Source organism: Trematomus bernacchii, unplaced genomic scaffold (genome assembly GCF_902827165.1).
Source record: "Trematomus bernacchii unplaced genomic scaffold, fTreBer1.1, whole genome shotgun sequence".
Classification (NCBI taxonomy): domain Eukaryota; kingdom Metazoa; phylum Chordata; class Actinopteri; order Perciformes; family Nototheniidae; genus Trematomus; species Trematomus bernacchii.
Window position 1 is genome coordinate 663,275 of NW_022987790.1, and position 24,689 is coordinate 687,963.

At 45.1% G+C, this 24,689-nt stretch overlaps 2 protein-coding genes across 3 annotated transcripts in view; both read right to left on the reverse strand.

The window, feature by feature from the left end:
* The window catches only part of LOC117497630 (stonustoxin subunit beta-like), a 6,719-nt gene extending 5,984 nt beyond the window's left edge, over positions 1-735 (reverse strand). Inside the window, exons 1-2 of the mRNA XM_034149616.1 lie at positions 626-735; positions 317-416 (exon numbers count right to left, since the gene is read on the reverse strand). Coding sequence (XP_034005507.1) covers positions 317-407 — 91 coding nt within the window. The 5' untranslated portion in view covers positions 408-416; positions 626-735. The remainder of the gene's footprint in view (positions 1-316; positions 417-625) is intronic.
* A 16,408-nt stretch (positions 736-17,143) lies between these two features.
* On the reverse strand, positions 17,144-23,970 carry LOC117497629 (neoverrucotoxin subunit beta-like). Of its 2 annotated transcripts, XM_034149614.1 has the most exons (5): positions 23,872-23,970; positions 21,712-21,863; positions 21,403-21,502; positions 18,097-19,573; positions 17,144-17,993 (listed from the first exon to the last, which is right to left on the reverse strand). In XM_034149614.1, the coding sequence occupies exons 3-4, from the start codon at positions 21,491-21,493 to the stop codon at positions 18,111-18,113; spliced, it is 1,554 nt and encodes a 517-aa protein (XP_034005505.1). In that variant the 5' UTR covers positions 21,494-21,502; positions 21,712-21,863; positions 23,872-23,970; the 3' UTR covers positions 17,144-17,993; positions 18,097-18,110. The 2 variants fall into 2 exon arrangements, with proteins under 2 accessions (XP_034005505.1, XP_034005506.1); XM_034149615.1 differs by lacking the exon at positions 23,872-23,970 and having other exon boundaries at positions 21,712-21,875.
* Positions 23,971-24,689: the final 719 nt, after the last annotated feature.

Below are 24,689 nucleotides of genomic sequence, written 5' to 3' on the forward strand. Positions count from 1 at the left end.
TCCTCTATCCTGTAATATGAATTGATCGCTTTAAACTCTGCACACTGAGCTCTGATTGGTCAGCAGGCGGTGCTTTCACTGAGTTGATCTCTTAGCCTGCAACCTAACCTCCTCCCGAGCAGGTTAGCCGCTCAGCATAAGTTACCATGGAGATCTAGCCCGCTAAAAAGAGAACCAGCGTCGTAGGACCGGAAAGCCCGAGTTTTCCCTGAAGTTAGCTCGCTAAGCGAAAATCCGGCTTCGTAGTACAGGCCTCTGGGGAATTGTTGTTGTACAGTGACTATGATGAAAGTTTTGTGACTATGTGAAGTCTTACCTGGGACCAGTTCATCTTTCCGAGCATCATAGAGCATCCCTAGGGTGAAAGGTCGTCCCAGAGCAGCAACTTTCATGTGATCTGAGGCCATTTCTCCAACCTGTTGAGAAGAAACAACACAGACTTCAGAAACTGATTTAAACGTCTGTTCAGGAGTAGGAGTGTTGAGAGTTAATAACACTTGGAGTCTGACTCTCAACTTTGCTTAGTAATGCAGTCTTTCCCTGCAGACACTAATCCAGCAGCTGTAGTTTTACACAGAAAAGTACAGTTTTTATTATAAATCTGTGTTCGTCAGTTAGTCCTCACCTGGTGAAGTTGTGTAGATCAGCAGAGTTGTGTGAGGGTCTTCTGACTTCCAGCAGGAGCTTCAAGTCTGATGAAATGTGGTGTTGTGAGGTGACTTATATTCTGTCAGATACTCTCCTCCCCTGACGTCCTGTTCTCACACCTGAACACACCTGTCCAACCAGTTCTTACTGTGACAGGCCTTAGCAAGAAAACACCTTCCTGATGTGATCAACAGAAAAACTAAATGTCCCTTGTACCTATGAATGCAGAGACACTCCCTGACACTGATTGATAGTCTTTTCTGCGGACTTCTTAACAAATGACTATATCTTCCCTTATTTTTTCTCAAAGCAATGATATACTTGTGAGTTGGATGATTAACGTGTTCCCTCGTTTTTTATCTAAACATTAAATTAAAAAGACATTAAATCCAAGGTCAAAAACAAACTCAGGGAACAAGGAAGGAGGAAGTGAACAAAGACATAAAACAAAGAAGGACAGTGAGGAAACTCACCTGTAACGTCCTGTACCTGGCTGTGCAGACAGCAATATAACCAGAATAGTTGAATAGTTTCCGGTGTTGTAATTAAGTTTCAGAGTAACTGCTAAAAGATGTCTACAATACTTCTGTTTATTGAGGACAGGTGAAGTTTATGCAAATAAAATCTAGTCATTGTTTAGAGAAATTCCGTTAGCAGTGATTCTCTCAAAAAAAACAAGTTCTGCATTTTTTTTTCATGAGCTATGAGTTCTGCACAAAGAAGGAAATAAACAAATGCTGAAATAATGGATAGGATATTCCCAACATAATAACAATTCCAAATTTAAAACAGATATTCGTTGTATTTTACTTATACTGTTATTTCATATTTCATCATTCTAATGCTGATAAAGCATGTCTTAGCCTTGTCCTAAACAGAAAAACCCAGCCCACACCGATTCCATAAGAACCTCCTATCACACATCTAAACACATCTGTCCAAACAGTTCTTATTGTGACAGGCCTTGGCAAGATAACACTTTCCGGTTGTGATAAACAGGAAAACTAAAAGTCCCTTGTACCTAGGAATGCAGAGACACTTCCCTGACACTGATTTGTTTGACTTCTCTGCAGACTTCTTACATAACATGCTTCCAGAAATGAAAACAACCTAATTTAAAGGTGAAATGTGTAATACCAAGCCATCTGCTCCACAGAAATACAGGGAAAGCTCTGTTAATAGTTCCATACATACAATCATTTATATATACAAACCCTGATTCCAATTCCATTCAGTAGAGACATGTTTTTGATGTAACAATATATATTTATTGCCAAGAAATACACAGATGAATGTAATGGTGTTTGGTGATTAGACCCCGTTGTGCGGGAGTATCATCCGGGAGGGGAATACCGAGCCGATAAAACCCCCAGAAGAACAACAGTATTAAGCAGTTTGATGTACGGAGTTTCTTTCCTTACTTGATGGCAACGGGGATGTATGGGACAATGAGAGAGTTATACAGGGATGAAGGAAATCATATTACCGAATAGCATTGAAATATATTGTGTGGAGGTGCACTTGAAGTGTGATGCTTTGGCCCTTTAGTCCAGTCAAAGTCAAAGTCAACTTCATTGTCAAGAATTCCACATGTGTTATACATACTGAAAATTAGAAATACCGTTTCTCTCAGTCCCACAGTGTGACATATATACATATAACAAGATACAAAAAGGGCCTGGATAAAAGGGGGATACAAACCTAAGTAATAAGTAGTAATAAGTACTAGGTAATAAATATATTTACAACAAAAAACACAATCAACAGAAATATGAATTTGACATTAGTGCAAGTATTCCTTAGAGCAAAAAGATGTTTGAAGTACAGTTACAGTGCAGTAGCAGCGGAGATGAGAAGAAAAGTGACTGGTGCTGGATCAGGGAAGGTTGTGTTTGTGTGTGTGTGTGTGTGTGTGTGTGTGTGTGTGTGTGGTGTGTGTGTGTGTGTGTGTGTGTGTGTGTGTGTGTGTGTGTGTGTGTGTGTGTGTGTCGGGGGGGGGGTTAAAGTCCAGGTCCATTTGGGGCAGGGGGGAAAGGTGGGAGGCAGGGTGGAGAGGTCAGGGGAGAGAAGGGAGAGTTGTCAGAGGGAGGGAGAGGAGGAAGAGGGGAGGGAGGGGAGAGAGTTCAGCATCCTGACCGCCTGGTGGAGGAAGCTGTTCCTCAGCCTGGTGGAGCTCGAGCGGAGGCTGTGGAACCCTCTCCCTGAAGGCAGGAGGCTGAAGAGGCTGTTGGAGGGGTGGGTGGAGTCACCCACAATGCTGAGTGCTTTACGGGTGATGCAGGTGTTATAGATGTCCTGTAGTGATGGGAGTGAGGCACCGATGATCCTCTGGGCAGAGTTCACAATGCGCTGCAGGCTCTTGCGGTTGGAGGCGGCACAGCTTCCAAACCACAGCGTGATGCAGCTGCTGAGGAACCACAGCGTGATGCAGCTGCTGAGGAACCACAGGGTGATGCAGCTGCTGAGGAACCACAGCGTGATGCAGCTGCTGAGGAACCACAGCGTGATGCAGCTGCTGAGGAACCACAGGGTGATGCAGCTGCTGAGGAACCACAGGGTGATGCAGCTGCTGAGGAACCACAGGGTGATGCAGCTGCTGAGGAACCACAGCGGGATGCAGCTGCTGAGGAACCACAGGGTGATGCAGCTGCTGAGGAACCACAGCGTGATGCAGCTGCTGAGGAACCACAGGGTGATGCAGCTACTGAGGAACCACAGGGTGATGCAGCTACTGAGGAACCACAGCGTGATGCAGCTGCTGAGGAACCACAGGGTGATGCAGCTGCTGAGGAACCACAGGGTGATGCAGCTACTGAGGAACCACAGGGTGATGCAGCTACTGAGGAACCACAGGGTGATGCAGCTGCTGAGGAACCACAGGGTGATGCAGCTACTGAGGAACCACAGGGTGATGCAGCTACTGAGGAACCACAGGGTGATGCAGCTGCTGAGGAACCACAGGGTGATGCAGCTACTGAGGAACCACAGCGTGATGCAGCTGCTGAGGAACCACAGGGTGATGCAGCTGCTGAGGAACCACAGGGTGATGCAGCTGCTGAGGAACCACAGGGTGATGCAGCTGCTGAGGAACCACAGGGTGATGCAGCTACTGAGGAACCACAGGGTGATGCAGCTGCTGAGGAACCACAGCGTGATGCAGCTGCTGAGGAACCACAGCGTGATGCAGCTGCTGAGGAACCACAGGGTGATGCAGCTACTGAGGAAACACAGGGTGATGCAGCTACTGAGGAACCACAGCGTGATGCAGCTGCTGAGGAACCACAGCGTGATGCAGCTGCTGAGGAACCACAGGGTGGTGCAGCTTCCAAACCACAGCGTGATGCAGCTACTGAGGAACCACAGCGTGATGCAGCTGCTGAGGAACCACAGGGTGATGCAGCTGCTGAGGAACCACAGGGTGATGCAGCTGCTGAGGAACCACAGCGTGATGCAGCTGCTGAGGAACCACAGGGTGATGCAGCTGCTGAGGAACCACAGCGTGATGCAGCTGCTGAGGAACCACAAGGTGATGCAGCTGCTGAGGAACCACAGCGTGATGCAGCTGCTGAGGAACCACAGGGTGATGCAGCTGCTGAGGAACCACAGGGTGACGCAGCTACTGAGGAACCACAGGGTGATGCAGCTGCTGAGGAACCACAGGGTGATGCAGCTGCTGAGGAACCACAGCGTGATGCAGCTGCTGAGGAACCACAAGGTGATGCAGCTGCTGAGGAACCACAGCGTGATGCAGCTGCTGAGGAACCACAGGGTGATGCAGCTGCTGAGGAACCACAGGGTGATGCAGCTACTGAGGAACCACAGGGTGATGCAGCTGCTGAGGAACCACAGGGTGATGCAGCTGCTGAGGAACCACAGGGTGATGCAGCTGCTGAGGAACCACAGGGTGATGCAGCTGCTGAGGAACCACAGCGTGATGCAGCTGCTGAGGAACCACAGGGTGATGCAGCTGCTGAGGAACCACAGGGTGATGCAGCTGCTGAGGAACCACAGCGTGATGCAGCTGCTGAGGAACCACAGCGTGATGCAGCTGCTGAGGAACCACAGGGTGATGCAGCTGCTGAGGAACCACAGCGTGATGCAGCTGCTGAGGAACCACAGGGTGATGCAGCTGCTGAGGAACCACAGGGTGATGCAGCTGCTGAGGAACCACAGCGTGATGCAGCTGCTGAGGAACCACAGCGTGATGCAGCTGCTGAGGAACCACAGGGTGATGCAGCTGCTGAGGAACCACAGGGTGGTGCAGCTTCCAAACCACAGCGTGATGCAGCTGCTGAGGAACCACAGCGTGATGCATCTGCTGAGGAACCACAGGGTGATGCAGCTGCTGAGGAACCACAGGGTGATGCAGCTGCTGAGGAACCACAGGGTGATGCAGCTGCTGAGAAACCACAGCGTGATGCAGCTGCTGAGGAACCACAGCGTGATGCAGCTGCTGAGGAACCACAGGGTGATGCAGCTGCTGAGGAACCACAGCGTGATGCAGCTGCTGAGGAACCACAGGGTGATGCAGCTGCTGAGGAACCACAGGGTGATGCAGCTGCTGAGAAACCACAGCGTGATGCAGCTGCTGAGGAACCACAGCGTGATGCAGCTGCTGAGGAACCACAGCGTGATGCAGCTGCTGAGGAACCACAGCGTGATGCAGCTGCTGAGGAACCACAGCGTGATGCAGCTGCTGAGGAACCACAGCGTGATGCAGCTGCTGAGGAACCACAGCGTGATGCAGCTGCTGAGGAACCACAGGGTGATGCAGCTGCTGAGGAACCACAGGGTGGTGCATCTTCCAAACCACAGCGTGATGCAGCTGCTGAGGAACCACAGGGTGATGCAGCTGCTGAGGAACCACAGGGTGATGCAGCTGCTGAGGAACCACAGGGTGATGCAGCTGCTGAGGAACCACAGGGTGATGCAGCTGCTGAGGAACCACAGGGTGATGCAGCTGCTGAGGAACCACAGGGTGATGCAGCTGCTGAGGAACCACAGGGTGATGCAGCTGCTGATGAACCACAGGGTGATGCAGCTGCTGATAAACCACAGGGTGATGCAGCTTCTGAGGAACCACAGCGTGATGCAGCTGCTGAGGAACCACAGGGTGATGCAGCTGCTGAGGAACCACAGCGTGATGCAGCTGCTGAGGAACCACAGGGTGATGCAGCTGCTGAGGAACCACAGGGTGATGCAGCTGCTGAGGAACCACAGCGTGATGCAGCTGCTGAGGAACCACAGGGTGATGCAGCTGCTGAGGAACCACAGGGTGATGCAGCTGCTGAGGAACCACAGCGTGATGCAGCCGCTGAGGAACCACAGGGTGATGCAGCCGCTGAGGAACCACAGCGTGATGCAGCTGCTGAGGGACCACAGGGTGATGCAGCTGCTGAGGAACCACAGGGTGATGCAGCTGCTGAGGAACCACAGGGTGATGCAGCTGCTGAGGAACCACAGCGTGATGCAGCTGCTGAGGAACCACAGGGTGATGCAGCTACTGAGGAACCACAGGGTGATGCAGCTGCTGAGGAACCACAGGTTGATGCAGCTGCTGAGGAACCACAGGGTGATGCAGCTGCTGAGGAACCACAGGGTGATGCAGCTGCTGAGGAACCACAGCGGGATGCAGCTGCTGAGGAACCACAGGGTGATGCAGCTGCTGAGGAACCACAGCGTGATGCAGCTGCTGAGGAACCACAGGGTGATGCAGCTACTGAGGAACCACAGGGTGATGCAGCTACTGAGGAACCACAGCGTGATGCAGCTGCTGAGGAACCACAGGGTGATGCAGCTGCTGAGGAACCACAGGGTGATGCAGCTACTGAGGAACCACAGGGTGATGCAGCTACTGAGGAACCACAGGGTGATGCAGCTGCTGAGGAACCACAGGGTGATGCAGCTACTGAGGAACCACAGGGTGATGCAGCTACTGAGGAACCACAGCGTGATGCAGCTGCTGAGGAACCACAGGGTGATGCAGCTGCTGAGGAACCACAGGGTGATGCAGCTGCTGAGGAACCACAGGGTGATGCAGCTACTGAGGAACCACAGGGTGATGCAGCTGCTGAGGAACCACAGCGTGATGCAGCTGCTGAGGAACCACAGCGTGATGCAGCTGCTGAGGAACCACAGGGTGATGCAGCTACTGAGGAAACACAGGGTGATGCAGCTACTGAGGAACCACAGCGTGATGCAGCTGCTGAGGAACCACAGCGTGATGCAGCTGCTGAGGAACCACAGGGTGGTGCAGCTTCCAAACCACAGCGTGATGCAGCTACTGAGGAACCACAGCGTGATGCAGCTGCTGAGGAACCACAGGGTGATGCAGCTGCTGAGGAACCACAGGGTGATGCAGCTGCTGAGGAACCACAGCGTGATGCAGCTGCTGAGGAACCACAGGGTGATGCAGCTGCTGAGGAACCACAGCGTGATGCAGCTGCTGAGGAACCACAAGGTGATGCAGCTGCTGAGGAACCACAGCGTGATGCAGCTGCTGAGGAACCACAGGGTGATGCAGCTGCTGAGGAACCACAGGGTGACGCAGCTACTGAGGAACCACAGGGTGATGCAGCTGCTGAGGAACCACAGGGTGATGCAGCTGCTGAGGAACCACAGCGTGATGCAGCTGCTGAGGAACCACAAGGTGATGCAGCTGCTGAGGAACCACAGCGTGATGCAGCTGCTGAGGAACCACAGGGTGATGCAGCTGCTGAGGAACCACAGGGTGATGCAGCTACTGAGGAACCACAGGGTGATGCAGCTGCTGAGGAACCACAGGGTGATGCAGCTGCTGAGGAACCACAGGGTGATGCAGCTGCTGAGGAACCACAGGGTGATGCAGCTGCTGAGGAACCACAGCGTGATGCAGCTGCTGAGGAACCACAGGGTGATGCAGCTGCTGAGGAACCACAGGGTGATGCAGCTGCTGAGGAACCACAGCGTGATGCAGCTGCTGAGGAACCACAGCGTGATGCAGCTGCTGAGGAACCACAGGGTGATGCAGCTGCTGAGGAACCACAGCGTGATGCAGCTGCTGAGGAACCACAGGGTGATGCAGCTGCTGAGGAACCACAGGGTGATGCAGCTGCTGAGGAACCACAGCGTGATGCAGCTGCTGAGGAACCACAGCGTGATGCAGCTGCTGAGGAACCACAGGGTGATGCAGCTGCTGAGGAACCACAGGGTGGTGCAGCTTCCAAACCACAGCGTGATGCAGCTGCTGAGGAACCACAGCGTGATGCATCTGCTGAGGAACCACAGGGTGATGCAGCTGCTGAGGAACCACAGGGTGATGCAGCTGCTGAGGAACCACAGGGTGATGCAGCTGCTGAGAAACCACAGCGTGATGCAGCTGCTGAGGAACCACAGCGTGATGCAGCTGCTGAGGAACCACAGGGTGATGCAGCTGCTGAGGAACCACAGCGTGATGCAGCTGCTGAGGAACCACAGGGTGATGCAGCTGCTGAGGAACCACAGGGTGATGCAGCTGCTGAGAAACCACAGCGTGATGCAGCTGCTGAGGAACCACAGCGTGATGCAGCTGCTGAGGAACCACAGCGTGATGCAGCTGCTGAGGAACCACAGCGTGATGCAGCTGCTGAGGAACCACAGCGTGATGCAGCTGCTGAGGAACCACAGCGTGATGCAGCTGCTGAGGAACCACAGCGTGATGCAGCTGCTGAGGAACCACAGGGTGATGCAGCTGCTGAGGAACCACAGGGTGGTGCATCTTCCAAACCACAGCGTGATGCAGCTGCTGAGGAACCACAGGGTGATGCAGCTGCTGAGGAACCACAGGGTGATGCAGCTGCTGAGGAACCACAGGGTGATGCAGCTGCTGAGGAACCACAGGGTGATGCAGCTGCTGAGGAACCACAGGGTGATGCAGCTGCTGAGGAACCACAGGGTGATTGCAGGCTGCTGAGGAACAACAGGTGAGCAGCTGCTGATGAACCACAGGGTGATGCAGCTGCTGATAAACCACAGGGTGATGCAGCTTCTGAGGAACCACAGCGTGATGCAGCTGCTGAGGAACCACAGGGTGATGCAGCTGCTGAGGAACCACAGCGTGATGCAGCTGCTGAGGAACCACAGGGTGATGCAGCTGCTGAGGAACCACAGGGTGATGCAGCTGCTGAGGAACCACAGCGTGATGCAGCTGCTGAGGAACCACAGGGTGATGCAGCTGCTGAGGAACCACAGGGTGATGCAGCTGCTGAGGAACCACAGCGTGATGCAGCCGCTGAGGAACCACAGGGTGATGCAGCCGCTGAGGAACCACAGCGTGATGCAGCCGCTGAGGGACCACAGGGTGATGCAGCTGCTGAGGAACCACAGGGTGATGCAGCTGCTGAGGAACCACAGGGTGATGCAGCTGCTGAGGAACCACAGCGTGATGCAGCTGCTGAGGAACCACAGGGTGATGCAGCTACTGAGGAACCACAGGGTGATGCAGCTGCTGAGGAACCACAGGTTGATGCAGCTGCTGAGGAACCACAGCGTGATGCAGCTGCTGAGGAACCACAGGGTGATGCAGCTGCTGAGGAACCACAGCGTGATGCAGCTGCTGAGGATGCTCTCGGTGGCGCCTCGGTAGAAGGAGAGCATGATGTGTGGTGATGCTCCGGCTCGCTTGAGCTTCCGGATGAAGTACAGGCGCTGCTGGGCTTTCCTCGCTAGTGCGGTGGTGTTGTTTTTCCAGGTGAGGTCATCTGTGATGGTCACACCCAGGAATTTGGTGCTGCTCACCTGCTCCACAGCAGCACCGTTGATGGTCAGGGGGAGGGCGGGTTGGTAGTTGGTTCTCCTGCAGTCAATAACAATCTCCTTGGTTTTCTCCAGGTTGAGGAGGAGGTTGTTGTTTTGGTACCACAGGGCCAGCTGGTTCACTTCCTTCCTGTAGTTAGTCTCATCGTTGTGGCTGATGAGACCCACCACAGTAATGTCGTCAGCAAACTTCACGATGTGGTTGGAGCTGAAGTTGGGTTTGCAGTCGTGGGTCAGCAGGGTGAAGAGAAGGGGGCAGAGCACACATCCTTGGGGGGCCCCCGTACTCAGTATGAGGGTGTTTGAGGTGTTGTTGTTGACCCGTACAGCTTGTGGTCTCTCTGTGAGGAAGTCCAGCAACCAGTTGCAGAGAGAGGGGCTGAGGCCCAGGTCTGTACGTTTTTGCAAAAGCTTCTGGAGGATGATGGTGTTGAATGCTGAGCTGAAGTCTATGAATAGCATTCTAACGTATGAGTCCTTACTGTCCAGGTGTGTGAGGGCTGGGTGAAGAGCGGAGGAGATTGCATCCTCTGTGGACCGTTTACTCGAGTACAAGATCTGAGTACTTCTACTTTTACTCAAGTACAAGATCTGAGTACTTCTACTTTTACTCAAGTACAAGATCTGAGTACTTCTACTTTTACTCAAGTACAAGATCTGAGTACTTCTACTTTTACTCAAGTACAAGATCTGAGTACTTCTACTTTTACTCAAGAACAAGATCTGAGTACTTATACTTTTACTCAAGAACAAGATCTGAGTACTTCTACTTTTACTCAAGTACAAGATCTGAGTACTTCTACTTTTACTCAAGAACAAGATCTGAGTACTTCTACTTTTACTCAAGAACAAGATCTGAGTACTTCTACTTTTACTCAAGTACAAGATCTGAGTACTTCTACTTTTACTCAAGTACAAGATCTGAGTACTTCTCCCACCTCTGGTCATTGGGCCAAAAAATACTTTTTCCCTACATTGTATAAGAGACATCTGTAAATCAGCTTATACTATTATACTACATACATACATATACTATACTTTTATAGATATCGAGTTAGCGTCATGATGTTTGGTTGTTTCATTTCTTCACTTGTTAGTAAGCGCTGTTTTTATGACATATATCATCTCTTCAGCTTGTGTTAACCACAGACCTTTTTTACGGCTTCTAACGACAAACAGGTTAAAAAAAAACTTGGACTTGGAGACGAGGGAAGCGGTAAGTCTTTCCCGGGTTTTAGGACTCATTCCTGCACCTCTCTATACATCCATGGTCTGAACAGACATATAACTGCTATCACTTGCCTCCAAATGTGACCATGCTTACAAAATATGTCGAATGTCCTAAAGTTGTAGGGAGGGAGAGGGATGTGAACACTATCCATCATGAAAGAAGAAGAAACCTCTGTCTTTATCGGTGAAGAAGGAGTCCATTCAATATATACAATTTACCAGAATGCAATAGATATAAAGTCACTTACAAGAAAACTATGGATTTTACCCCATTAATCAGAATATAGTGAATGTGACACTGCTTTCCAGAATACAATAAATAACAACAACTGGCTCACAGTGTACATACATATATACAGATGTAATCAAAATGATACATTTAACAAAACAGATATTCTTTGTCTTTCACTTAAACTATGATTTCATAGTTCATCATTCTAATGTTGATAAAGCATGTCTGATCTTGTCCTGAACAGAAAAACCCACACCGCTTTCATGAGAGAAAAGACTCCTCTTGTATTCTCTAAATATAACTCGCTTTAAAATACTGTTTAAAAAAAGACAAAGCAAAAGCAACCGGCTCTTGAAGAACCTTATGTCCTAAAATAATGAACATAAATTCAACAAAATAAGCAACTATTGTTTCCCCATTATGTTTATATGTGTTGTATTTCAACATCAGTTTTGACAGAGCAAGTGCAGGATATATAATGCTTGAGTATATGTTACTACGATAGAAAGTTCATATGAAGAAATATTGTTCAACTGTTCGTAAAGCATCGGCTTTAAAGCGTTTGAGAAGATGATGAAATCAACATTTACTGATAAACAAAAGTGACTTTTTTATATCCTCATTTCTTCTGGTCCCTCTGAGTTTGAATGAATGTTTGATTCTGTGAAGCACGTTAAAGTTAGAATGGGATGTTAGGTTGCCATTTAAAACGTTAGAGCGACCAAGAAGCTAAGAGTTCTTCATCATTGCCTTAGTGGGAGAAGTTGGGAAATGTTGACCTCTCAGGTGTTCAACAGGTTTACCCGCTTCATACCAGACAATAACTGCACACAATGTTAATGAATGGGAACTCTAACCAGAATACAGTGAACACCACTCTCCAGAATACTTCATGAAAGCTAAATTGTTGAAAGCAATAATAATAATAATAATAATAATAATAACTTAGATTTATAGAGCGCCTTTCAGGGGGCCCAAGGTCGCTTTACAGCAAGACACAGGAGTAAAGCATTCAAACCCTTATGAGAACATGGAAACTGCTGTACGTATCATTACTTTGTGAATCTAAACCCAATGAGCATGCTAAGCATCACTTGCTTTGGTGGAAAGAACTGGGGAAATCAAAAAAAGATATTTACAAAAACCCAACAAGAGCAAACTAAATCCCACGTTGAGAAGCAGCAGCAGTTATCGCTCTAGAAGCCGCTCCCTCCTGCTGCGGAGATTAAGGAATAAAGGTGCAACCCTTTTCCTCAGAAGCCTGGTGCGTCTAGATAAGCCATACAGGAGGGGGGGGTCTTATTGATAAGGAAATAAGTGTATTATGAAATACCCAGAACTTATGATTCACTGTCAAATGCGTAGATGCGTCCCTGACACTGATTGATAGTCTTTTCTGCCAACTTCTTACATAACATGCTTCCAGAAATGACCTTATTTAAAGATGAAATGTGAAATACCAAACCATCTGCTCCAAAGAAATACAGAGACATTAATAGTTCCATACATACATTAATGTATATACTGTATACAAACCCCAATTAAATGAAGTTGGGACGTTGTGTAAAACATAACTAAAAACAGAATACAATGATTTGAAAATCAAAAAACTTGAAATGATTCACTAATTTTGAATGTGATGCCTGCAACACCTTTACTGTACGTTCATGCGAATGTCAGTGGGCGACATTAGCACTAAATGGTTCTCCGACCCATTAACGCTGTGGTTCTAGATACAGTGAACCCCCTACAGATGAGTGGACGTCATGGTAAAATATTATATAGTTGGTATCAGTGAAATGTATAATCTACAATAAAATCTCGTTTGAAATTATGTTACGATGTCATAAATTACTGACAAGTCACGTGTTTCCTGCCTGGCCGCAGAAATCTTTGCCCGTGTATCATTACCCTCTCTCGTCTGGGGCGCTAAGAAAAGAGCCCAAGTAAGTGCAGCAGCAGCCAACCAATTGCTGACTGTTGCGACCTGAAAACTATGCAGGCAAAACATAATTTCAGCCAATCAGCGTCGTCACATCTGATGGTCAAAGGGCGCTAATTTCAGTGCCCAAGGCAGTCTGTGAGTTGATTGAACTCGTATCCAAGGTGACGCTACAGTAGTTGATGAAGATGGCTGCTGGTGCAGGCACTTCTGGAGACTCCGGACCTCGGTCCCCACCCAATTCCGTCCAAGAGCTGTTATCCAATCCTTTCGAAAGGAGAAGTTTGGGAGAGAAATTGTTGGTTAAAGACCTTGGACCGGACCAACCCGATTTGTCTATATCACAGCAAGCTCGTGAAAAAAACAAGAGTTATCAACGAGGCTTCTCACGTAGCTGGTACACAAAAAAGGCCTGGCTAGCTGGATGCAAACAGGTAAACGCTGTCTTTTGTTTCCCATGCTTACTCTTCAAACAGCCGGGGACAGATACTATGTGCCCGTGGACTGTGACGGGGATAAATGATATGAAGCATTTGTCCGAAAAAATTAAAAAGCATGAGTGCACGAAGGCACACATGACAAGTGCCGTTAAGCTAGCCATGCTTGGCAAAGCTAACATAGCCACGCAGCTAGATCAAGGGTACAGGATTGCTGTGAAAAAGCACAATGAAGAAGTGGACAAGAACAGGCACGTCTTGTTGAAAAGAATTGATTGTGTGAAATGTTGTGGGGTCTTTGACCTGGCTTTGCGTGGCCACGACGAGACTGATCCGACAACCCCGGCGTTTTTCGGGGTTTAGTTGATCTAGTGGCCTCGTTAGATAGCATGTTGCAGGAGCACGTTAAAACGGCTACCGTTTTCAAAGGCACCTCAAAGATGGTGCAAAACGAACTTTTGGACTGCATGTTGTCAGTTTCTAAAGATTACATTCTGGAGGAAGTAAAAAATGCTAATTATCTAGCTATTCAGGCGGATGAGACAACTGACATTTCCACCCACTGCCAGTTAGTGCTTGTGCTACGCTACATCGACCCGCATAACAACGTCCAAGAGCGTTTTTTTGAGTTCATCCCCCTTCAGAATGCGAATGCTGACACAGTTGATGGAGAGGCTGGGCACTATCTTTCCCGATGGACAACAGGGCAAAATAATCGGCCAAGCATATGACGGTGCAGCGGTGATGAGGGGAGCTAAAGGTGGAGTTCAGCGGAAAGTAAAGGATGTGTACAGTAGTGCGCACTACGTCCACTGCTATGCGCATCAGCTGCCTGAACCTCATTATGTCTACAGCACAGGACTCATCGAGAGGTTCACCAGCAGCATTCAAACAATCAGGTAAATCATTATTTACAATGGCTGAGAAATGCTTATTATAGGACATCTGTGAAACCTAAATGTGATTTAGCTGAACACAATAAACCAACTCACATACTTATTTAAATATCTTAAACAGTCTTATTGGAAATGTATATATTATATCATGTTTATAAGGTGTATTTCTGATTACTATTTCAAATAGTCAAACCTAATTCTTGCCACAATGAGTAATTGTACGTGGTTTGGATCAGGGACTCCATTCCTTCTGGTGAAAACAGTGGATCTGTGCAGCAGCCGCCCACAAAGAAACGGAGGGCACTTGGACATGAAGAGCAACAGCTGTTGGCTAGAGAGGTAAGCAGTAATAGGAACGTGTTCTATGACCAAAAGCTCCTTTCATAATATAGGTAATTTCACATCACAATAATGATCCATTTCACAATAAAGCCCATTTTCTGTCAATTCAATAAATAGGTAGGCTAGTTAAAATATCCACATGGAAAGGCCTATTGCTTATTACATTCTGAATTGTATACACTTAACAAGGCCTAAACTGCAAAAAGTGTCCCACAGTCTCTACATTTCAAAGGAGATCAAGACAGATCAGAAAAGGTTTAGGCTTCCAGAAGCAACCACAGTGGACAGAAAGGGCCCAACAATGAATGAATGAAGTGCAAACATAGTCATTAAATGTATATATTGTAGTGACTTAATTTTAAACAGTAATATTGTTCTGTTGATGCTCAGATAGCTGTCGTGTTATTCTGATAGGTTCCATTCACATGAAAGCTTTTGTTTGTTACACATCTTATAAGGGGACACGAATGACATCATGACTGATAGATGTGAAAAGGTGATTCTGTTATTTATTATGTCTTGATTTTTTCATTGTGCATTATTTCATAGGTATGTGATACCATACTGAGTCACGCAAAGGAGACATTTTCCTTCACCAAACACCTCATCAGCTCCACCCTCCTGCAAGGACACCTGTTCCAGCAACACAGCCGAACATTCCCTGAAGCAGCGCTGGAAACAACTGTGGAGGCCTACCCTCTACTGGACAAGGCAAAGCTCAAGACGGAACTGTCCCTCGTCTAAGACAATGACCAGTTCAGGGCTTGCAGTGGTGACACAGGATCGCCTGAATGCTCTGGCTATGCTGTCAATCGAGAAAAAACTCATTAGGAGCATTCCTGACTTCAATACCAGAGTCATTGAGAGGTTTTCCACTCAGAAGGAGAGAAGGGCAACATTCCTTTAGAAATAAACACACACTCACACACACACACACACACACACACACACACACACACACACACACACACACACACACACACACACACACACACACACACACACACACACACACACACACACACACAAGCTCATAGATGTGTGCACTTGATCCACTATTTCAAATGGGAATAGAGCAGTGTGATTTATGGCTGGCTGAGTGAGGTGTCCAGAGCCTCCTTTCCTTTTCTAGTGAGGCTCTAAAAGTGGAGCCTGTGGTGTTTTTTGTGCTTTCAAATAACAAACATTATCTTTCTTATCAGACACATTTTGCCTGTGTAAAGCCCGTGTATAAAAAAGGTGTGTATGTGCAGGATTATGTATCTCTCCTACCCACTGTGTGGGAAATGCCGTAATGTATGGATGTATGTGTGTGTGTTTGTGTGTTTGTGTGTTTATGTGTATTCTCAAAGGGACACATTCAATTTATTTCCTTCTTTTCCTCCAGATGTTGTAGTTCTCTAACCGGCCTGTTGAGGGCATCCTCTGCCTTCCTTAAACCTAAAGATCTCCATCTCTCTCACACACACACACACACACACACACACACACACACACACACACACACACACACACACACACACACACACACACACACACATATAATGCTCATATTTGGCTCCTGATTTTAAATAGGGAATTAAATCATTTGTGAGTGTTCCCAAAGCACCGGTGTTCTGCAGTTTGACAGATTTAAATGCTTGAGAAGTTAAAATGGTAGTGATTACTTTTAGTTAAAGTGGACCTATCATGCTATATTTGAATAATATAGTGTAGGACCATACCTATATAAGGCATATTTATACTTTTTTTTCAAAATACCAAACAGATCATGCATTTTAGCCATGCCTCATTTCGCTCAATTTGCACTTTTTTACCCGTGTTTGCAAGGGTTGATTCTGTGAGAACAGCACCATCTAGAGGCCTGACATATGTACTACAGCGTCTCCAGCGCTTTCGAACGGCAATGGCCGTGGCTGTCTCCTCCTGATTGGTGGAGTTGGCCCAATAGCCGTAGCGCCACCGTCCTGACGTCAGGACAGTGTTCAAATCTGGATCAGTTTTTATCAGATCCGTTGCAGCCCCTTTTTTAGAGATTTGGGTATGGAGGAAAATAGAGAGGGTTGTGTTTTCTGACACTTGGTGAGTTCCCTGGAACACCGGGGACACATATTCATGTATACAAGACGTACACAAGTGCATTTTGAATGATAGGTCCCCTTTAAATGTTTCACTTATTGAAAACCACAACTCGAGTATCAGGATGGTCTTTATCTGGAAAGTTATCCACATCTCATCACCACGTTGTCACGGCGACGAGAGAGCGCTGCTCTCATATAATTCCAATGGGTATGTTAACTTTCTATTCTTGTGTGTTTTTGTATGTTTTGAGCTGGGGTGCCAACTCATCATACAATGTTCAAAACAACAGATAAAGCCAGAAATCAGTATATCTGAAATTACTATTAGCTACGTTAGCTAGCTAGCTTACAGCATATCTGTTATTAATTTGAGTGACGTAATATTGCAAGTAAAATGAAGGAAAAATAGAAATATACATTTGAATTAAAGTACAGTTAAATAAGCTCAGTCTTCTATAAGATATATAAATATACTACTTATAATCTAAAAAATATACTAAACCTATAATATACGCACTTACATTTGTATTGAACCATTCTACTTCAACAAAAGAAGCACGACCTTTTGAGAATCAAACTTTATTTATGTAGCACAACATCCACAATGTCATCAGAAAAGAAAAGACAAAGACAATAAAACCCATAATTAGGTTAAAAAAGTTATAAACGCTGTGAAATTCAACTCACAATATAAACGATCCATGTGACAAAAGTAATAAAGATACATCTGTGGCTCAGAAGTCGGTAGGACGGTGGTTCGATTCCCAGTGCCTGCAGTCATCAAGCAAGATACTGAACTCCAAATGCCTCCCGATGTCAAAGATTGTCTGGATTAGAGTTTCCTCAAGATCCTCAAGAAGAAAGTCAAATTGTATTTAGAAAATTACTTTGCTTTCCAAATCAAAAAACAAGATGCTTTTATTATTTGTCTCAGGAGTGATGAGACTACCATTATTCATATACTGGCTGTGATTAAGAACATGATTTTCAATGGATCTGCCCTACGAACTAACTTGTAGTTATTGAGAGAAACTTCACAATCAGTAAGGAAGTGCTGAAGAATTGTAACAGCATCCACATAACAGGACACAACAGAGTCATCAGCATAGAGAACAGTCACTTAGTATCATCTTCACAAGGATTAAACAGAAAGGGCCCCAGGATAGAGCCCTGTGGAACACCTTTTGCAATTTGCAGGTTAATATGGGTTAATAGGGTCATTTATTTGGTGTTAGAGGTCAGCACATATATACCCTAAATGTGTTGCAAGCATCAGAAGGAAGACTAACCCTGATCATAACAGAAACATCTAAATAAAGTCTCTTTAGAAAATGATTAACAGCCGAAAGAAAACTATATGGACCAAAAGAAAGTTGCCTGCAGTGTTTCCTTCCAGTGTGAGATCACAGGCATCTAATGGAGAAACCAAAACAAAATATTTAATTAGTCATTCTGAGGGTTTTAGAGAAAAGATATATGAACATATTTTACATAAAATGCATGAAAAATTACTTACACCAGTTTAGATCTCTACTTTCCGGTATGCTTCTTCACCTCACTGAGGGATGTGAAGTCTCCAGTCTTCACATCACTGAATAGTTGTTGGTCTGGATTCACCAGAATGCCGTCCCTGTAGAAGTAGAGGGTTGCTCCTTTGAATTTCTTATTTTCAATGGCTGCTATGAGGAAGGAAAGAGGCGGATATTCTGCTCTCATAAAGCCCATGAAATCGTGGGTTTTTTGTCTCATCTTTATTAAGACGTCGTCTGAGTAGTACCATGGCTCCTCTTCAGTGCTCGCGCATTTTAGTGAGTTTAGGTATTGATCCATCGCTTCAAGGCCGGAGTCAGCACTCTCCATGGAGGTGAAAACAAAGCACAGAACTTCGTCGTTTCCAAGAACCTCTCTGTCCAGTTCAGACTGGTTTGGGACGATCTTAACACCCTTCATGATATCCACACAATACCTGATGACGTTGATTTCTCTCTCTTTGTGATCCAGCCACTTGGTTAGTTTTTCATGGCTGAATGGTGACGTGTGCCTGGCTTCAAAGACTTCTTCCAGTGAGCTCTCATCTTCCTTTCCTTCTCGGATGGAGGGAATTGTCTCTGTCATGGCTCGCTGGAGGCTGGATTCATAATAACCACACAGTTTTTGGAAAGTGCTTAGGTCTTTTCGGATCTTTGGGAAGTGCTCTTCCACTTTGTCTCCCAGAGAATCATTGCATCTCATTCTGATTTCCTTTAAATCTTCCAGAACATCTTGGGCTTTCCTCACTAGTCCGATGCTGATCCCCGTCATCAGCTCAGGAGCTTTGGGATCAAAACTCTTCAGCGGCATCAGCCAGACCGTCACTGGGACCGAATTCTCTCCATTTGTTCCCAGTAGCTGTGGAAGTTCTACATAGGTATGCACTGCATCTTTAAAGGTTGCTGGGTTGCTTTTAAGAATGAAGTCTCCGTAGAATTTGCAGGAGAATTTGTCAGTCAGGTCATTCTCTGCAGCCGTCAGCTTGATGTCAACTTTCCCCTCAACATCAAAAGAAGGAATCTTCTTTATCACAGCTTGCATGCTGCCCTCTATCTCCTGAACCTGGCTGGCTTCTAACTTCTCACTGTCAAACACAAAGAAAGCATTTGCCCCATACAGGATGCCTGTGACTACATGAGTCGCTGAGCCCTTCTCAATAACCTCCATCTGTTCGGTGTCCAGGGTCACATGATCAATTGACAACTGCTTGAAGTTGGTGGTAGCTTTGTACTGACAGGTCACTCTGCTCTGATTCTTGAATTTCTTCTGATCATTCAGATATTTGGCAGATCCTTCAACTTCTATCAGTCCACACAGGAAACTGGCCTTCAGAGAAGCTTCAATGTCCATCATGGTGGACTTGGATTCAATGGAGTCAGATGCAGAGATTTCAAAAGAACTGCTGTGCTGAGGGGTTTCAGTTGTTTTTACTTCTAGTGTTTTATCATTCCACAATCTGGGACCTAAACAAATTGGAAAGAAAACAGTTTATGGATCAGTTCAGGGCAAAAATTATAATAAAACTTATAATTTCAAAGCTTTACAGGTTGCAGCTTGATATCCTGCCAGGAGATAAACAAAGTGTGTGTGTGTGTGTGTGTGTGTGTGTGTGTGTGTGTGTGTGTGTGTGTGTGTGTGTGTGTGTGTGTGTGTGTGTGTGTGTGTGTGTGTGTGTGTGTGTGTGTGTGTGTGTGTGTGTGTGTGTGTGTGAGAGAGATATGGGGCAGGACCTTAATCTGACAACACCGAAAAATGAACTTTTTGTTAGATATCAAAAAATGTTTCACACGTGTCCATTTTACTCTTCTTTACTCTAGCATTCGATATTTAAGAAATCTAGAGTACAGAGGAGATGTAACCTAAAGTGATTTCCTTTTTTCAGTTCTGAGATTAAAGACTTTCTGATAAAAAATCTAATTGTACAAACACAAAAAAAGACCCCAAATAAAAAATCGTCTTCTGTACTCTAGCATTCCATTTAAAGGTAGGGTAGGTAATTTTGGAGAAACCGGCTCGAGTGCGCTAGAATTTGAAAATACACAACCGGAAAAATCTGCCACTTCCTTACAGAGCCCCTCCTCCAACACACACGAACGCGCACATGACCAATGAGGGCACGAGATAAGTTTGTGCACAGATGGAAGGCTGACAGGCAGGTAGGCCATCCAGTTATTTTAGCCGGGCCGGCTCAAATGATTGGTCGTGCTTTTTACAGTACCACAGCTTCCACAGATGATATTTTTTATGGATTTTTTGTCAAAGCACTTCAGATATTCATTGCTATCGGGATGTTAAGAGCATTCCATGGAATATAACAAAAAGTGTATCTCGAGCCGGTTTCTCAAACTTACCTACCCCACCTTTAATATCACAATTTCGACTTTTTCTCAGAATTCTGACTTTATTCTCAGAGAGCCAGAAAGGCATTGTTGTCCCTGGGCAGGCAATAGTTAAAGGCAGAGACTTACATGTAAGGTGAAGTAAGGGATAATGTGCAGCGAGGCGGTCATTAGTAAAAAAACAACACCCGACCCGCTGAACAAGATCCCTCCGCTTTGCGTCGGGCTCCCTGATCACTCTGAATAATGCCGCCTCGCTGCACATTATCCCCTTATTACACGCCCACACGCTAACACACTAACGACTTGACTCCCAATATTAATTTAAATGATTTTATTGACTTGAAAATGATCGTATTTCTTCCTCTAAGAAAGTAAACTCCGCTCCACGGCGCACTAACTGATGGAGCTCCGACAACAACAAGTGAATTTAAAATGAAGGCATCTCTGATCAATGTTCTCTGTCCAAGTCTGTTCAGTTTCCACAAACAAGTCCTTAAACACTACAGAGCCCATACCGTGTTCCTGTTAGTATTTACTTCCTGTCTGTCTGCTTCAGTTCATTTATTTGACTTCCAACGCTCTGTCTTTTAACCTCTTTCTTTCTCTCCCTTGATCCTCCTCAGCAAAGCTCATTATTTTGCTAAGCAGTGGTTTGTTATGGAGTATCAATAACCTCTGAAATGTTCTTATTGACCAATCAGAATCAAGTATTCAACTAAGCCATGTAATAAATGCATAGAAAATATAATCTACGGACAAAAGCAGTGAAAGAATATTCCCGATATGCACAGATGCACGACAAAGAGACAAAGAAACAACTCTCATAACACGCAACATTTAAAATGGCACGACGACAATCAAAAGATAACTTAATAAAATCATGTTAGGCCTGGTTAATTGTTGTTGTACAGTGATTATGATGAAAGCTTTGTGACTATGTGAAGTCTTACCTGGGACCAGTTTATCACTCCGAGCATCATAGAGCATCCCTAGGGTGAAAGGTCGTCCCAGAGCAGCAACGGTCATGTGATCTGAGGCCATTTCTCCAACCTGTTGAGAAGAAACAACACAGACTTCAGAAACTGATTTAAACGTCTGTTAAGGAGTAGGAGTGTTGAGAGTTAATAACACTTGGAGTCTGACTCTCAACTCTGCTTAGTAATGCAGTATATCCCTGCAGACACTAATCTAGCAGCTGTAGTTTTACACAGAAAAGTACAGTTTTTATTATAAATCTGTGTTTGTCAGTTAGTCCTCACCTGGTGAAGTTGTGTAGATCAGCAGAGTTGTGTGAGAGTCTTCTGACTTCCAGCAGGAGCTTCAAGTCTGATGGAATGTGGTGTTGTGAGGTGACTTATATTCTGTCAGATACTCTCCTCCCCTGACGTCCTGTTCTCACACCTGAACACACCTGTGCAAACAGTTCTTATTGTGACAGGTCTTGGCAAGAACAAGGAATATTGTGCACGTAGACACAAAAATACGGTGGGCTCAGACTAACATTTCACTCTCTTACTGTTACATAAATCCCATGAATTTATGAAATGTAGTTAGCCTCATCATATCTCATCAAACAGAGATACTATTTTAGTGTAATATAATTTTTTGTGAATAATAAAGTTTTGTTTTTTAATATCAAGCATTATTTAAGAAGGCTATATTTTATTTGAATTCAGCAATAATATTTTAATAGTCTGAAAGCCAAGACTTTGAGAACCCCCTGTCCCAGATCCTGCTGTGTTAATATTGTGTATACTAGTGTATACTATACTATCACCTGTCGCTCACTATTTCAGGAAGCAGTGAGGGGGGGCGTTGAGGAGGAACAGAGTGAGAGGGGGGGGGTGGGATCGCGGAAGTTTTCCTCCTTCCTTTACAAACTTTACACAAGTATATAAGTATTTATCGTCTGAATATAGCAAAAAGCCGTTCACTGGAGTTGCTTGTCTCGGTTGCTGAAGCAGACTTTGCTCCGTGTTTGGTGTCTCTGTGCCGCTGTAACTTCTGTTCCTTCAGCTCTGTGTCACTCACACACTGGTCACTGCCTCAGAGTGCCGCTGCTGATAGGAAGTCGCTTCAGTGCGCATGTCACAAAACGAGATGCATTTTGGGACATGTAGTTTATGGGCCGTATAATAAACTGTTTATTCTTTGCGAGCTCTCGCGGGCCTAATAAAATGAGGTCGCGGGGGCCTTGAGTTTGACACCCCTGCCCTAAAGGGACAACAACAAAAAGTCGGGATAACGAGACACTAACCCGTTATCCTGAATTTTTTCTCTCTTTTTTTTTTCTTTTCATATCATTTTCATTTTGCACATGAAAAAGTCTAATATATCATATTCCAATCACTTGTATATAGACTCTTATTGCACTATTTCATGCATTTACTATTTTTCTTTTTGTATTTACTTGCAGAATTGTTTTCAGTTTTTCAGTTTTATTGTGTTGCACTGTTGGAGGAGCCTGTGACCTAAGATTTTCATCGTCATAACTACACTGTAGCTATGTACGTATGACAAATAAAAGCCTTGAACCTTGAACTATTTGAATGAAACATGCAAACACCAGTTAGAAACTAATCAATAACAGTATAGTGCCGTACAACAACACTGACTTTTTATGTTTTTTTTGTCAAGGCCATTATATTGTTGTGGTTCTATATTTTTTTGTTTATTTATTCACATGTAGCCTACTCCTACAATCAGAAACATACACTATGTTTTAGGTGTGGGTGAGGCTTCATGGGTTCTTTAACCGGAACAGAGAAGTAAACTGAAATAAAAGCTTAATTAAATTGTGTATCGTTGCTTTTATAAGCCCGATTTCAAGATGTGTGATCATTACTTTATTATAGGTAAACTAACTATAATGAAAATTATATTTTGTTTATTTGAACTGAGAGTGAGATTGCTGTGTATACACATCGTCTCCAATAAAACATTTAAGATTTACCACCGTGTTTTAAAGCAGGAAAATAGTGGGTTTTCCAGCCCTGAGTAATGTCTACGGGACAGGCTGCATACATCGCCCACAAAGCTCTAAAAACCTAACATGAACCTGAAAGGTAAAACTCAGGGCAAAAAATGTCCACTAGACTCAGACTAAATGTTTTGTTTTCATTATAAATGTCCAGCGTTCTTGGTAAAGTGCCAACTTTTGTAAAATTATTTTTTTGTTTGTTTATGATTCAAAATGAAACATTGAGATTGTAATACAAATACATAAAATATTCCAGTTGATTTCAAGAGAAACAAATGATTTAAGGGAATAAATGAACATAATAGGGTTTTAGATTTCATTGCTTCTGATTGAGATGTGATTCATTAAATGTTCCTCCCCTTTGGAAAATATTCTGAAGGAGAATATCTTTCTCAAAAATAAACAAAATATGAAAATGACTGAACAGAATCACACTGACTTCTCCTGAGTCGTCCTGTCAGCTGCTTCTCTCTCCGTCTCTCTCGATGTGCTGGTGAAGACTCAGATATCCACGAGGTCGCTGCTCTCTTTGAGCCACCTTTGGGCAAACATTTGAATATTGAAATTCAGATGTCAAAGATGTCTATCATGGTGGATATAGGATTCATTGATGGGAAGAATATCATTTACATGTAACAGGGAAAAAAGTTGAACACACTTCCTTGTTGACTGTCTGACACACGGAAAGAAAGGTACCATTACAAAATATGCACTAATGATAACTATTGAATGTTTATATTTTTTATATTTTTGTTCGGATATTGCTTGTTACCATATGTCAAACAGCTTTAAGAGAACATTCTGGCTGTATTTGAGCACCCCATATTTCAAGTGTGTCAAAATTATTTGAATTTCAGTCACATAGTTGATTTATTCTGAAACAGCCAACAAGTCAAAAACATTATCTCTTTGTTGTCTCTATTCTTATGAGTCTGTCCATCCAGCTATTTCATTCCTGTGAATGCTATATCTCAGGAGAACGTGAGGAATTCATTCAAGTCTTGCACAATCTTCCACTTGGACTCAAGGATGAATCCATTTCTGTCACATTTTTGACCTTTTGATTGTGGTCAAAAGGTCAAAAATCTCTGTGACCTCACAAAACACGATTTTGTGGCAGTAACAAGAATTATTATGTTAACTATGACAATGTCACTCAACTTTCCGATCAGTAAATAGCAATAACCGTGCATAAACAAGATAGTTTTGGGATTAGAATTTCTCAAAACAAAGAAGACCAATTGTAAGCCACTGTGG

Excerpts from the sequence above, each read along its gene's own strand:
- LOC117497629 (XM_034149614.1), bottom strand. The coding sequence starts at position 21,493 with ATGGCCTCAGATCACATGACCGTTGCTGCTCTGGGACGACCTTTCACC. Across the intron at positions 19,574-21,402 it reads GAGTGATAAACTGGTCCCAG|GTCCCAGATTGTGGAATGAT; the intron begins GTAAGACTTCAC and ends CAATTTGTTTAG.